At 47.6% G+C, this 14,721-nt stretch overlaps 1 protein-coding gene across 1 annotated transcript in view; it reads right to left on the reverse strand.

Annotated features, from left to right (window-relative positions):
• Positions 1-14,721, reverse strand: part of kiaa1549la (KIAA1549-like a) — a gene marked incomplete at both ends in the record, with an annotated part of 57,557 nt that overhangs the window by 29,712 nt on the left and 13,124 nt on the right. The window contains 7 exons of the mRNA XM_084477889.1: positions 1,266-1,399; positions 3,136-3,358; positions 6,271-6,386; positions 6,609-6,987; positions 7,042-7,417; positions 7,478-7,643; positions 7,866-8,369. Of these exons, the coding sequence (XP_084334015.1) occupies positions 1,266-1,399; positions 3,136-3,358; positions 6,271-6,386; positions 6,609-6,987; positions 7,042-7,417; positions 7,478-7,643; positions 7,866-8,369 (1,898 nt within the window). The remainder of the gene's footprint in view (positions 1-1,265; positions 1,400-3,135; positions 3,359-6,270; positions 6,387-6,608; positions 6,988-7,041; positions 7,418-7,477; positions 7,644-7,865; positions 8,370-14,721) is intronic.

The following is a 14,721-nucleotide window of genomic DNA, read 5'->3' on the forward strand; positions in this document are numbered from 1 at the left end:
TGTACAAATGCATGTGTGTCTGTGTGTGTGTGTGTGTGTGTGTGTGTCTGTGTGTGTGTGTGTGTGTGTGTGTCTGTGTGTGTGTGTGTGTGTTTATGTGTGTGTGTGTGTGTGTGTGTGTGTGTGTGTACACAAATGTGCACAGCAGATCGCACAGCAGAACGAGCACACATTTCGGCACTGCAATTCCAGGAATACTTAAGACATTCTTTGTTTTGTTATTTAAATAACAGGTGCATGTTGGTTTATTGATAACAGTGCGTCTGCATCACCATAACAAAGTGGATGATATGAAATACGAGAAAAGCTCATCGCATTTCTCCCCATGCATGAATACTTCAAGAGATTCATTATAGATGAACCCTATATGTGTGTGTCTGTCAGGCCTGTCGAGACCTAGTTTGCCAGAATGGTGGTACATATATATATATATATATATAAATACAAATATATCCTCCAGCCATGAAGGAAACTCGACAGTCACAGAGAGAGAGAGAGAGAGAGACAGAGAGAGAGAGACAGAGAGAGAGAGAGGAGAGAGACAGAGAGAGAGAGAGAGAGAGAGAGAGAGAGAGAGAGCATGCGTGAGAGAGGGACAAAGGGATACATTGCGGACAAAACAGAAGCTACTATAAATACATCGGAGGGACGACTCTCTAGGTCGTGAAGCAACAATGCACTGCATTAGTAAGCATGCAAAAGGTAGTCTGGAAGAGCGATTACAAATACAGAATGCTGGTCACATACGTATAGGCACCGACCACATCATCCATAGTTAATGTACTTTACATCCAGGCCATGAGAGGGTCATGAATTGTATCGTTATCCTTGAACTCCCTTTTGCAATTTCCACTTTCTTACTTCCTATGAGCTGTCCACACCAGTCCCCAGGGTGCAGAGAGTAAGAACATGAAAATAGGAGCGAGAACAAAGACAAGGAGAATTCATGTGGAGTTCTCGACTACCATTAAGTCCTCTCACTTGCCCCTCTCTCCGCTAATCCCACGTCCCTAAAAGACACTCCCTCCCTCGCCAAGACCTGCACAGTTTGAGCATCCCGTTCCGTTGATGAGATGAGAAAAGCCGAGAACAGCGATTACACTTTTTTCCCTCAAGGTCAGCACTATCTCACCCCTCCCCTTCTCCTCCTAATAACCCTCTGATAATAAGCAGCATAGATGGAGCAGGGAGGATAAATGAGGTATGATGGGGGGGGGGGGGCCGCCAGACTCAGAGGACACAGGACGGTAGGACGTAGGGCGTACCTCCACGGTGAGCCGGCTGTAGGTCTCCAGCACCTTGTCCTGGGCCTCGTCGAAGGCGTTCTCCAGCCGCTGCTCCAGCATCTGCACGAAGCTGCAGGAGTAGATGTTGTCCGTGGGGCCGATGAAGCGCAGCACTGCAGGGGGACACAGGGGGACGGACACAGGCTCAGAACATCAGCAGGAGACGGCAGAAGACACCACGGAGGCTAACAGACACACATTTGGAGAGCAGTCAACTTTTTCGGAAATGTCAGGTTAAGCATCGGCAGTGAGTTAAATGAATTAATAATTTGTTTATCATTATTCTGATTTGTTGTTTCGTCATTATCTTGTTTTATGGTAAATGGTAAATGGAGCGCTTTTTTGTAACCAGAGGCCACCCAAAGGGCTTTACAATATCGCCTAACACCCACCCATTCACACACTGATGGCGGAGTCAACCATGCAAGGCAACAGCTAGCTCGTCCGGAGCAGTTAGGGTTAGGTGCTTTGCTCCGGGACACCTCGACACTCACAGCTAGGAGGAACCGTGGATCGAACTAGCAACCTTGCGGTTACCAGCCAACCCGCTCTACCTCCTGAGCTACATGCCGCCCTTTTTTTATCATCAGCTGAGATATTTTCCAGTGTCTTTCCAAAGACACCAGCCTTGAAGGCATTCTTTCATCAACCAGAAAGAGCACATCGATCAGCCCGACTGGTACAACTCCTAGGCGGTTCGTAACAGTGATGGCAACAGTTTAGAGCAATCAAACCATCGTCGATCAAACAGAAAGCGCCGGAAAGCTTCAAAGCCCTGGCAGCAGCAGTAGCGGCCAACTGCCACAGGACTAGTTGGGATATTTAAACACCTCAATTACCTTGGCATTAGCAACCTATTTACTTGGCAACCTTTCTCTGTGGTAAAATTATGCCTGACTGTGTGTTTGTCGTCCCAGGTGATCCAACCTGCATACCGAGAGTCAAACATCGCCACGGTAATCAGTTTAAACCATGACACGTCAAACTCCCTTTGTTTCTGACTGACTGGCTGATCTGAATGACTGGGTCGCGCTAAGCACCCACAACGGAGTATCAGTTAGAATGTTAATTGCCCAATAGACAGACTGTTGACCGGGCTGTTGAATAGGGATGTTAAACAGCAGCACAGGGTGAACTCTTGTGCGGAGGCCAATGATGTGGCATCATGTTGGGCAAGACATGATCCCGTTGTGAATGACCCCTAAGCCTCAGTGGAAAGACTGTTTGGAGTGAGACTGGAGATACATGACCCCCATATGGTTCACACACATCAACACTAGTATCACATTCCCAAACACACACACACACACACACACACACACACACACGCGCACGCGCACACAGAGACAGACTGGCTTAGCTGTATCCATCAGAACACGGATTATGATGTAACTATTCTGTATGCCATGAAACCAAGGTGAGTGTGCGAGCTGGAAGCAGGCCACAAAGTAGGCTACACCAAACATATTTTGGCTAGACTTTTTATTGTGTTACTTAACTAAAGGTGACACAAGGTTTTAATAGGAGCATGTTCTCTTAACTCCAGCCAATTATTCCAGCTTTGTTTTGTTATTGTGTTAACGGTTTCGTCCTTGCGGTTGTGACCTTTCTACAACATGTTGCAGATGTTATGTCTATGTCTTTGAACTTGGGCTGAACGATTAGGGGAAATTATCTAATTGCGATTATTTCGACCAATTGTGACCAAAAGCGTCCTATTACATTGCAATGTCGGTTTGAATTCGATGAATCGTTCAGCCCTACACTGAACAGGCGACCGTTTTGACACGAAAAGGCCTTGCAGAACCCGAGGCAAGACACCTGGACAGAATGTTCCCCTGTCACTCACCTGTTTTCAGCTGCAAATGCACACTTGGGGCCGGCAGCCATGTCGCCACCGGAACCAGCACAGCCTTGACCAACGGGGTGTGTTGCCTGATGTCCGACAGCAGCTTGTCAAACCCGTACACATTCAGGACCTCCACCACCAGTGAGGCGATGTAGATGGTTTTCCCGCTGGTGACGTAGTAGGCCAGTGTCACGTTGTTGGGGCTGCAGGCGTCATGCTCCATCTGAGACGGAGGTAGAGAGACGCGAGAGAGTTTTTGTCTGTGTCGTTGGAGTAACCTCTCATTTTGGTCGCCACCGGGTTTACACACTTTGTTTTGTCTTATTTTGTCATTCGTTTTAATACTTTTTTTCTCTCGTCGTTTATTTTTATTTATTTTTTTTACACGTGTTTGTGTTACCCTTCTTATTAACATAATGTGTTCTCAAAACAAATTCATGTTTTTCAAGTAAAAATAAATATGAATACACAACTAAAAGCACCCATGGTAGTAGAGATTGAGGACACCAAAAACAAATGACAAAAACACATTTACCATTCCAGTTCAGGGGGAACGGCTCTGCCTTGCCCCTCAATCTGACCCGTAATGTTCGCACAAAACGGAAAGACCGACGATTAGGGGGGAGTCAAAGCTAGTATTAGGGAGGTGTGTAGCCTGTGCTACGTGTGTGCGCGTGTGTGTATGTGTGTGTATGTGTGTGTTTGTCTGTGTGCATGTGGGTGCGCGTGCGTGTTTCTGTGCAAGTGCGTGTGTGTGTGTTTATGCTTGTGTGTGTTTGTGTGTGTGTGTGTGTGTGTGTGTGTGTGTGTGTGTGTGTGTGTGTGAATGTGGGTGCACGTGTGTGTGTCTGTGCGTGTGCTTGCGTGTGTGGCTGCATGTGCTTGTGTGTGAGTGTGTGTGTGTGTGTGTGTGTGTGTGTGTGTGTGTGTGTGTGTGTGTGTGTGTGTGTGTGTGTGTGTGTGTTTGCTGGCGGTTCCATCCCCCTGGGTAGCTTCTGCTGCTGCTGTTGCTACGGGCTGCTTCCTCCACTCTCCTTCACCGAGGAAATGTTTGTCAACTCCCTCTGGCTATCCTGTTTGACTAAAAATATCCTTCCCTAGCTTTCTATCCATCCATCTATGTATCTATGTATTAATGTGTCTATGTATCTATGTATCTATGTATCTATATTTATCCATCTATCTATGTATTGATATAGCTATGTATCTGTCCATCTATGTATCTATCTATATGTATATATATATATATATATATATATATTTATATATTTATTTATCCATCTATCTATTTATCTATCTATTGTGTTTATCTTACTATCTGTCTAATATCTATCTTGCATCCATCCATTTTAGTGTCTTCAATCAATGGCTTGCTTTGAATGTAAAAGAGAATTTCCAATATCAAATCTTAATATCAAAGGCCTTTAGCACAAGAAAAGTGAATGTGCCTGACAATCCTAGCTACCTCATATGTTTTCATGTAGGGTTACTGTGTGTTTTATTTTCTCTGTTGGAATTTGTATATGTGTGTAATGTGTGTTGACCGTGACTGTGTTCTCTCTAACAATGACACCATGATCAAAATGTAAACTTAATGCAAATGTCAATTGTACAATTGAAAAATGACACGTGCAATGGGCACACCGTATTGCCATAAGATAATGTTATTGTAAGCCGGGGTGGCCAATCAAATCTGTTGTATGTTGGCCATTTTCTTTGTTCCACCCACCCACCCTTCCGGTAGAGAGCTCTCCTGCCTCTGCTTACCAATATACGGCCATAGAGAAGGGAGAAGAGGGAGAAGAGGGGGACAGGAGAGAGAGAGAGAGAGAGAGAGAGAGAGAGAGAGAGAGAGAGAGAGAGAGAGAGAGAGAGAGAGAGGCGGTGGGTGACTGGTGTCTAGAGACAATGAGTCAGTCCCAGCATTGACTGTCCCACAAGCTGTCTCTATATATAGATGACATGCTACTTGATGAAAACACGATATGGATAGACAGAGGAAGGAGAGGTAGGCCGTGGGTGGCAGGCAGACAGACAGACAGAAAAACAAACAAGTCAGAATGACATAACAGTGAACAGAGTCAGAGCGGTGAAGGTTGAAAGGACAGGTCTTCAAAGCAAAAATAATATTTTTATGTTACCATTTATATATATATATATATATATATATATATATATATATAAAGTCAGTTGAATTTGTCAGCATGGACAGCTGGCTCACGTGCACTCATGTCCCACTAGGCCTGTGCTGTGTTTGTGTGTATTGTCCTCAGTAGAGAGATCACAGCATCATTTCTCTAGCTTCAAAGAAGAGGCGGGAAGTGTGTGTGTGTGTGTGTGTTTGTGGGCGCTTGTGTGGCTGTGGCGGTGTATGACGTGTGTGTGTTTGTGTGTGTGTGTGTGTGTGTGTGCGCGCATGCTTGTGTGGCTGTGTATGTGCGTGACATGTCTGCTACGTGTCAGCTTACCGGTAATGAAGCCTTTGTTCGACCTCTAGGAGGCAACAGACTCCTCAACAACAGGTCCCTTCTATTGGAGCCCAGGCTGTTATTAGTCACCTCACAGGGGTCTGGCTTTTCCTTTACCATAACAGTGGCCTGCCACAGCAGTAAAGGCTGCCTCACACTGGCCCAACCGTATGGCCGTCTGAAACGCTTGGGGATACTCGGACGAGTTCGGGAACAAATCTGTTTGGTGTGTTCGGCTGTGTTGGAAGCTTCTGGCGTCTCGGGCCCCAAGCCTCTGATTGGTTGTGTGCTGCTAGCACGAGCGCCACGAGACTAGCGCCACCCGATGGTAAGGAAACTTATTGCATCTCGCAACCATAGACCCTTCTTTCACAGCGGTGTCATCCGAGGACAAACACAAGCAGGTGTCGCTCATTACCCTAATTATCGGCTTTCTTTGATGTACCAGAGCCTGTTGGTAGACCTATCTTCACTCGCTGGGTCTACTTCCTGTGCCCTGGTACATCAAAGGAGCAGACCCATCGTTAGTGGATGAGATTATGAGTGACATCTCTGTTTATCCTATGATAACGCCTCTGTGAAAAGGGTCTGTACAGCAGTAAGAGCAGCTGACCTACTGCGGCGGCTCTCCCTGGCGACAGAGAGAGGAGGGAGGAGAGAGACTGACCTGTGCGCTGGCGTTGGTGTCGTTGAGGGCCCGCTGCAGGGCGTGGCTCAGCCCCTTGGCCAGATTCTGCTTCAGGATCAGATCCAGCCGGTTGCGACGCAACTGGATGGACAGCACTGAGAGAGAGAGAGAGAGAGAGAGAGAGAGAGAGAGAGAGAGAGAGAGAGGGAGGGAGAGAGAGAGAGAGAGAGAGAGAGAGAGAGAGACAGACAGACAGACAGACAGAGGGAGAGAGAGTGTGCCAGACAGAGAGAAATAAAGTCAGTATATTCTCCACAAAAACATTTCACTCTGTGCGTACCCACAACCTCAATGGGAGGCGTTCCAACTACACCCACCCGTTTTGACCCAGTACTTCTCGGTGATGTTGCAGGGCAGAGCCCCCTCCTCCGAGGTGGAGCTGGGCAGGGGGTCCGTGGTGGTGGTCGGAGCCGGCGTGGTCTGGCCCGGGACGAGGTAGGCGGCGGTGGTGGTGGTGTGTGTCTTTGCGGCAGCGGCGGTGGTGGTCCTACCGGTAGTGCTAGTCGCAGCAGCAACAGTGGTAGTAGTGGTGGTGGTCGTACTGGCTGTCGTACTGGTCGTCGTAGGCGCAGGTGTGGTCGTTGTCGTGGTGGTGGTGGTGGTGGGGGGGATGGTGGTGGTGGTGGTGGGGGGAGCAGTGGTGGTCGGAAGCGTGGAGGTGGTGGTGGTGGTGGTGGTAGCGGCGGCGGTGGTGGTGGTGGGAGCCGCGGCGGTGGCGGTGGTGGTCGGGGGGGAGGTAGCCATGGCGACCGTGGTGGTCGTCATGGTAACGGGGCCGGTCGGGGAGGCCGCTGGCCTGGCGGTGGCGGCCTCCGAGGCGGGGGTGACGCCGGGGGCCCGCGGCGTGGTCACGGAGGCGGGGACTGACGCCGGAGCCGGCGCGGCCGTTCCCACCGCGGCCCCCCGCGACTCGTTCACAGCGAGAGGGGTCGTCGGAGGAGGCGTCACCGCGGTTACCGTGGATGCCTGCCACGTGCCGTCGGCCCCTGTGCGTTTGGGGCCCGGGGCCGCGGCGGACGCCAGCGGGGCCCGCAGGGTGTCGGCCCCGGTGGAGGAAGGTGGCGGGGGCGCGTCGGTGGAGGTGACGACGAGAGGCAGAGAGCCGGAATGCACCACCAGGTGCATTCTGGTGGTGGTGGAGGTGGTGGAGGTGGTGGTGGTGGTGGTGGGCTGGGTGGGGCTCTGCCTGGAGCTGTTCCCAGTGCGCCCGGGGGCAGTGGTGTTCCACTGGTGGGTGGAGAAGGGGCTGGTGATGTTGTCCGGGAGCGTAATGTCATGGTCGCCAAGGGTGGACAGCAGGGACTCTGGGATGGTGGGCAGGTCCCAGGCTGGGAGGCTGTTCATTGGCTCCTCTGGAAGAGATGGAGCCAGCAATATTTAAAAGAAAAAAAGATGCAGTTTACATAACATTTTCTGGAAAACGCTTCAATAAATAGGATTACACAACCAATGAGCTACATCGGAAATCCCAGTAGAACATCGTCGGACTGTAAAATGATTCAAAGTTAAACCACAAAAGCACTTGTAAAAGTGCTGCAGAGAATGAAAGTCAAAGCAGAAGTCCTCCAAGTTACCCGAGTCGGAGCTGGAGTTGCTGCTGCTGGACAGGTTGGCGCTGGTGGCGGGGACCGGGGAGAGCGTTTGCGTCGCGGCCATTTGATTGTCTCGGCTGGCAGCGCGCGCAGAAGAGGAAGAGGAAGAGGAGGAAGGTTGGGACGGGGCCTTCGACTTGGACGTCTTGGAGGGCATCGAAGAGGAGCTTCTGGCCCAGGCGGCTTTAGACAGCAGTCCTAGCGGCATCCCCCCAGCCGACAGCTGCCCCGCGAGGGGGTCCACCGGCATGAAGGCGGGCAGCCCCCTCTCCCTCCGGGGCGGGGTGCAACATCGGTACGGCCGGGCGGCTGGATCCCTGGGCCGGGGCAGCGGGGCAGCACCCGCGGTCACACCGGGCTTCCACTCCTCTGTGCCGGCTTCTGCCCGGGCGTGGGTGCCCGTTGTCATTCCGTTTTTCCCAGACGCGTCTGCAGGACCGGGTTCAAGCTCCGTGGAGGCTCCCGAACTGTCTGAGGGTTTGGCAACTGAGAGAGAAAGAGAGACAGAGAGAGAGACAGAGATAGAGACAGAGACAGAGAGACAGAGAGAGAGAGACAGAGAGAGAGAGAGAGAGAGACAGAGACAGAGAGAGAGAGAGACAGAGAAAGACAAAGACATACAAAGACGGAAACAGAGACAGAGACAGAGACAGAGACAAAGATAGAGACAGAGACAGAGACAGAGAGACAGAGATAGAGAGACAGACAGAGAGACAGAGAGAGAGAGAGACAGACAGAGAGAGACAGAGACAGAGAGAGAGAGACAGAGAAAGACAGACATACAAAGACAGAGACAGAGACGGAGACGGAGACGGAGACGGGAAAGAGACAGAGACAGAGAGAATTAATATGGGGAAAATGGAGAACATTTAAGAAAAAACTGTGCACTGGCTGAAGACTTGTGGGCTTTGGCAGCACTTCATACTGCGTATTTGACTCATCCGTTTACTCATTCAGCAGCTTCTCGTCATCTCTCATTTCTAATCTCTGCTCTTTCATCTACTCATAAACACACACACACACACTCACAAGGGGAAAGATACAAAAGGAAGTAGGCATATTTTTTTTAATTTAAACACACATACAAACAAGCACTCCACACATACTTGGTGTTGCTAGCTTAATCAATTAGGTTTAATTGTTATTATATGAATGGAGGGATCTCTCACACAAACACACACAAACACACACACCAAATGTAATAAAATAGTAAAGAAATTCCAGAAACTAGGTCACTTGTGTTTTTAAAGGATAAAGCATAGGGAATTAATTTAGATGCTCCGGAATGCATAAACTAGGACACACACACAGGCACGCGCACACACACACACACACACACACACACACACACACACACACACACACACACACACACACACACACACACACAGATACACACACACACACACACACACACACAAATAAACCCTTATGAACTATGATTTCACACATACAACTCACACATACAACTCTGCAGTGGAATGTGTCTATGTGTACTGATAAAACATGGTCGATGACTGTGATTTCAATACTGCAGCATGATAAACGATAAACAAATACAATTTGAAGTTGGACCACAAAAAAATGTATTTCAAAATGTATCTAACTAGATACAGTTTCAATAAATGTTCATACACATGAATAAGACATGAATAATGATCACGAATAGGACATGGCTACACAAAATGATGTGTTCGACACGGTCAATATTGTGTTTGGTTCAAAACCATTGAGGGGAAATGTGCAGCCCATCACATATTGCGACAGAGCAGATTAAAGGTCACCCGCTCTCTGGAGCTCTGTGGCTCCGTGCGTTTTTCGGTCTGCAGCTTCCACCCATCTCCGAGGCGATTACAGGCGCCTGACGCGTCTCATTCTGAAAGGCACCTTGCCTCAGCGGGGCACCGCACAATGACTGATGGATGACTGGCTTAGACACTAGCTTACCCAGTAGCTCCTCTTCCCTCCCGCTTGCAGAGTAAACCGTGTTGATCTATCTGAGGAACCGTAGTGTGGAACAATTCTGGCCATTGTCCAGAGCAATTTGTACTTCCCTTCTTCCTGGCATGAGGGAATGCAAATGTGTGACTGGGTATATGCATGTGTGTGTGTGTGTGTGTGTGTGTGTGTGTGTGTGTGTGTGTGTGTGTGTGTGTGTTTGTGCTTGTGAGTGCCTGTATGCGGGCATAAATGAAGCACGAGTGTTTTGCGGAGCTATGTGTATGCATGTGTGTGTGTGTGTGTGTGTGTCTGTGCACACAACACGCGGAACAGTGTTCAAGCGTGCACGAGTTGGTGGCGTGTGTGTGGTTGCGTGCCGCACACACTTCCCACGCTCATGCATGTCCCAATAGACGATTGATTAATTAAAATAGGAAGAGAGGGAAGCTTTACAGAACCAGCCCTCAGCTTAGTTTATATCCTCGGGACCTGTGGTGTTAAATAACCCAGACACTGACTCACTTACACTAACAATAGACCTACATCTGCACCCCCATCCTCCCATCCATCCATCTATTCATCTAGCCATCTATTCATGGATCCATCAGCTATTCATGGGGCCAGCGCCAGCACTAAGATCCACTAATACCACCTATCTAACCTAGCTATCTTTTCTATCCCTCTTTCCATCCGACAATCTTCATAGCCAAACAGCCTGCTTTTCATCCTCCTTGTTATTCCGTTGAATAAATTATTGAGCAGCCACTGGTTTAGCCATTCACCGTGCGATTGAGGAAAGGGAAGGGAAATCAGTGCAGCATGTCAGATGAAAGTTTCATCCCTTTCACTTTAATACGTTCACACACCCATTGCTGGAGCTCACGCACACACACACACACACGCCATGTCAGAGGAATTCAATAATGTAGTGAGCGAGTGACCTTTTGAAAGGAAGGTTAAACCATGCTATGGGCTAGGGGATGATGTACACATTGTTCTGAGTCAAATTGATTTTTATAGTCCCCATAACTGTCATCATATTAACAGTCGCATATTAATGGTTTCTCTTCTCACACACACACACACACTCACGTTCGCATGAATGAAATGGCCCCACAACCTTTTCTTTAATCAATCAGCTTTAATCATCACCACTGCTGGGAAAGCTCACACTGCCAGCAGGTTGTTTATCTGCATGCCTTCGGACAGACGCTACCGGTCGGCTAGTCTCACAAATCAGCCCTCGGAGTAAATCACTCACAATGAAGGCTGTTTTTTCAGGGGTTTTAAAAAACTGCTCATTTCTACTCTACCGCTCATAGTTCACTTCAACACAGTGTTCAAGTACTACACTGCTACATACCACAATGATGGGAACTCATTTAATTATTCAGTGGATAATAATGTGACTATTATCATCTTTATTTGTGTGGGGGGGAGATGGATGGATGGATGGATGGATGGGGTGGACGGGTGGATAGGTGGGGGGACGGATTTGAGAAGACACCGGCTCCAGTGGAGAGCCGCACATGGAGACCTTCCATCAGGAAGTTGACCACACACAAGGAAAAATAACCCTTCACTGGGAGCAAGGATGGGCAGACGGATGGATGGAGGGACGGATGGAGGGAAAGATACAGATGAACTGTAACTGTATAGAAGATGGATAGATAGAGATGGATAGAGCTGAGGTGAATATAAGTGGGTAGGCTGGGTTAAAGACAGATCAACATGAATCAGAACAGGATTCATTCAACATTATTATTATTTACCCCAAACTATATAATTGAGCTAATTTGGTGAGAACATTCAGCTCACAAGCAGATACTGAGTCTGATCAGAGACGTGGCACACAAGGAGCAAGAGAGCAGGTTGAAGGACTTCAGAAGCGCCCAGCTCTTGGAGGGTGGGGGTGGGGGTGGGGGGGGGTAGAAGGGGGGGGGATGCTCCTGCCAGCTGGCACGGCTGCGACTGCAAGGGAGGCTGGTGCCAGGAGGACCCCTGAGCCCCAACACATAAATACTCCCTGACACCTCCCCAACGAGCCGCTTCCAGGGGCCGGCGGATCCATGAACACCAGTAGTGGTGTCTCCGTTCAGCGGTCCAAGAGAGAATGTGTGTGTGATCAACGGCCGCACAAGTCGCAGCATCTGCCTCCTCCTGCTGCACCGCAGGCCAGTGTGAGTTCACACACACACACACACACACACACACACACACACACACACACACACACACACACACACACACACACACTTCCTGTCTGTGAGTGAGACAGGTGGACAAGGAGTGTAGGGAGGAGGGATCTCTGCCAGGCGGTCACCACGCCAACAATGCTTGGGGTGAGGAATGGGAGGGGGTGAGGGGGAGTGAGGGGGGGGTTGGCTGCTTACTACAATGACTGAATGAATATTTTTTGTAACGAAAAGCCAAATTACACCAATTATTTTCAAATTTCAAACTGAACCTTGGTTATTTCGGGGACTTTCGACAATATATCAAATCAGATTAAAATCCTAGCCCTACAGTTTCCTTTCATAGACAGAGATACCATTGGTTACAAATAACGATGTAATACGAGAACACTACGTCGGCTACACTACGCCTACTAGGCACCGTGTATTAGAGAAGGGAATCATCACCACCCGTCAATGCCTTTCTTCACCATTGTTAACCATTGTTTCCGAGCATATTAACAAATATGGCTAACAGAAGCGTTGGAGATTGAATGGAGAGAGAGTGGGAGCTCTGGGGCCCGGGCCAAGCGCTGATCTACCGAGCGCGGTCCCAGACTCGGTGGGAGCACGGGCGCTCCCCAGCCAATACATTTGTCCAACAGAGTGAGGCCCTTCCAACCCGATGGACGTGTTACCATTTCCTGGAACTATTCATAGCCTCCATCTGTTTGGTGGAGGCGTGGACAGCAGATATATGTTGAATGGTTTGGTGATATGGCACTGATGGAGGGTTGATGGATCTATGGATGGATGGATGGATGGATGGATGGATGGATGGATGGAAAGTGGATAAACGGGTGGATGGAAAATAGATAGATGTTAGATGGATGGATGAATACTGTAGATGGACACATAGATGGATTGACGCTGGATGGATGGATATTGGATAGATGGATGGATGAATAGATGGATTAAGAGTTAATTTGGATTAAAAGTTGATTTGATTGGTCAAGGATCCACCATGAGCTAGATGTTAAGAGACAAGAAGAACAGTTAAAATGTTTCATATAATCATTTCAACAAGCAGTTGTAAATCTAAACGGATCATGGAAGCATCCAAAAGGGATGTAAAATAAACAGAAATGTGTGTTCCTTATGCCAATACTTGGCTTCAATCCTTTAATGCTTTAATACTATCTAATAAAAACCAGTCTTAAAGTCTTAACCAGAATCAGATGGGCCAGTTTTCGAGGATTGTGCACATTGCTGTGCATTGGATATTTCAGCAGCCTTTTTGTACTACTATTAACCAATTTCCATAGCAGAGAATGTCTTCGATGTCAGTAGACAGTATAGTGTCTGCTACAGTGACGTACAGCACTAGGCCAGGGCTCCAGCTTTCATACCGAACCTAAATGAGCTTTTGATGAAGCCAAAGTTAAATTGAAACTATTTGCCACTATTTTATTTGTATTGGAATACATTATTTGCAGGATTAAATAATGCCTAGAAGTCAATAATAATTTCCCATGATAAATTGCACAAATTCCCCTGGATTTCCAATGTATTTATGTGTGTATTTTAGTATGAATAAGTGCTTTGCTGGGTTTGGGTGTATAATAAATGTCTTTGGCTTCAGCAGTTGTGTAAGGGACAAACGAGTCAGTTTAAAATGCAATCACAGCAAGACGCTGACCAAAATAGAAGCGGTGCGTAAATAAAGCAGGGTTTTGCGGCTCTGCGCTCAGCTTGACATCAATCCAGTTCACTGCGAACACGACCAGTAGTGAAACACATTACTGATGATGGATAGGTAACAGAGATGATAAAGAGCATTGGGCATTACATCTCTATGGGAAGAAGTCCAAACCTGCCGTTTTTTAAGTCTGTGTTGACAAGAGCTCCCGAATGAATAAGGAAAAGGCTGGGCAGTGGCCTTCTTATACTCTATTGGTCAAATCAAAGAGAGAAGGAAAGAGAGACAGAGAGAGAAACAGACGGGCCATTTGGCTGGACATCCAGTGTTTGTTACCTCGCACCAACTTTCGCTTGAACTTGAAATTCTGTGTAAATTTTACCTAAAATGTAGCTGCAATTAATTAGAGGGAAATAGTTTGGCTTTCAACCAGAATCTGGGAAAAGCAAGCAGCCTGAAATGTTTACAGAACATTAAATCTCATAATCAGACAAGAGCTATTTGCGTTAGACGGATTACGATTAGAGCATTATTTTGCAGCGAGGGAGATGAAAGGGTATATAAAGGCTTAACACATCATATTGTGGCGATGGCTTATGGATAAATGGAAAAATGCGGTCATAATAAAAATATTGCAGAGGACTTTAGCGGATTAGCCAGTACCAAAGGTCAGACGCAGAAACTGAATAAAAGGGAAATTAGGTTTTTATCAAAAATAAAATTTGCAAGATCAAAATAACTGCCTGAGTGAGTAGGGTATATTTTAATATGAGTGAGGTCGTTTTTAAGGCACATTTCAATGCAGTTTGGCTAAATGTCTATCCTAAATGACTTGGTTAGTATTCATGTCCTCCTGTGTTCCAATTTCAATGCATGAAAGATGCAAACGTAAATTTTCAGCTACATGACCCAGAGCTCCACATAATAGAATTGGTAAATTGAAAGCAAATCGTAAACCAACTGGCCATTTCCATTGTAAAGGGAATAAAGATTGGTCCTTGGACATCTTGTTTAAAAAAGTGCC

Source organism: Micromesistius poutassou (genome assembly GCF_964030765.1).
Source record: "Micromesistius poutassou genome assembly, chromosome: 13".
NCBI lineage: Eukaryota > Metazoa > Chordata > Actinopteri > Gadiformes > Gadidae > Micromesistius > Micromesistius poutassou.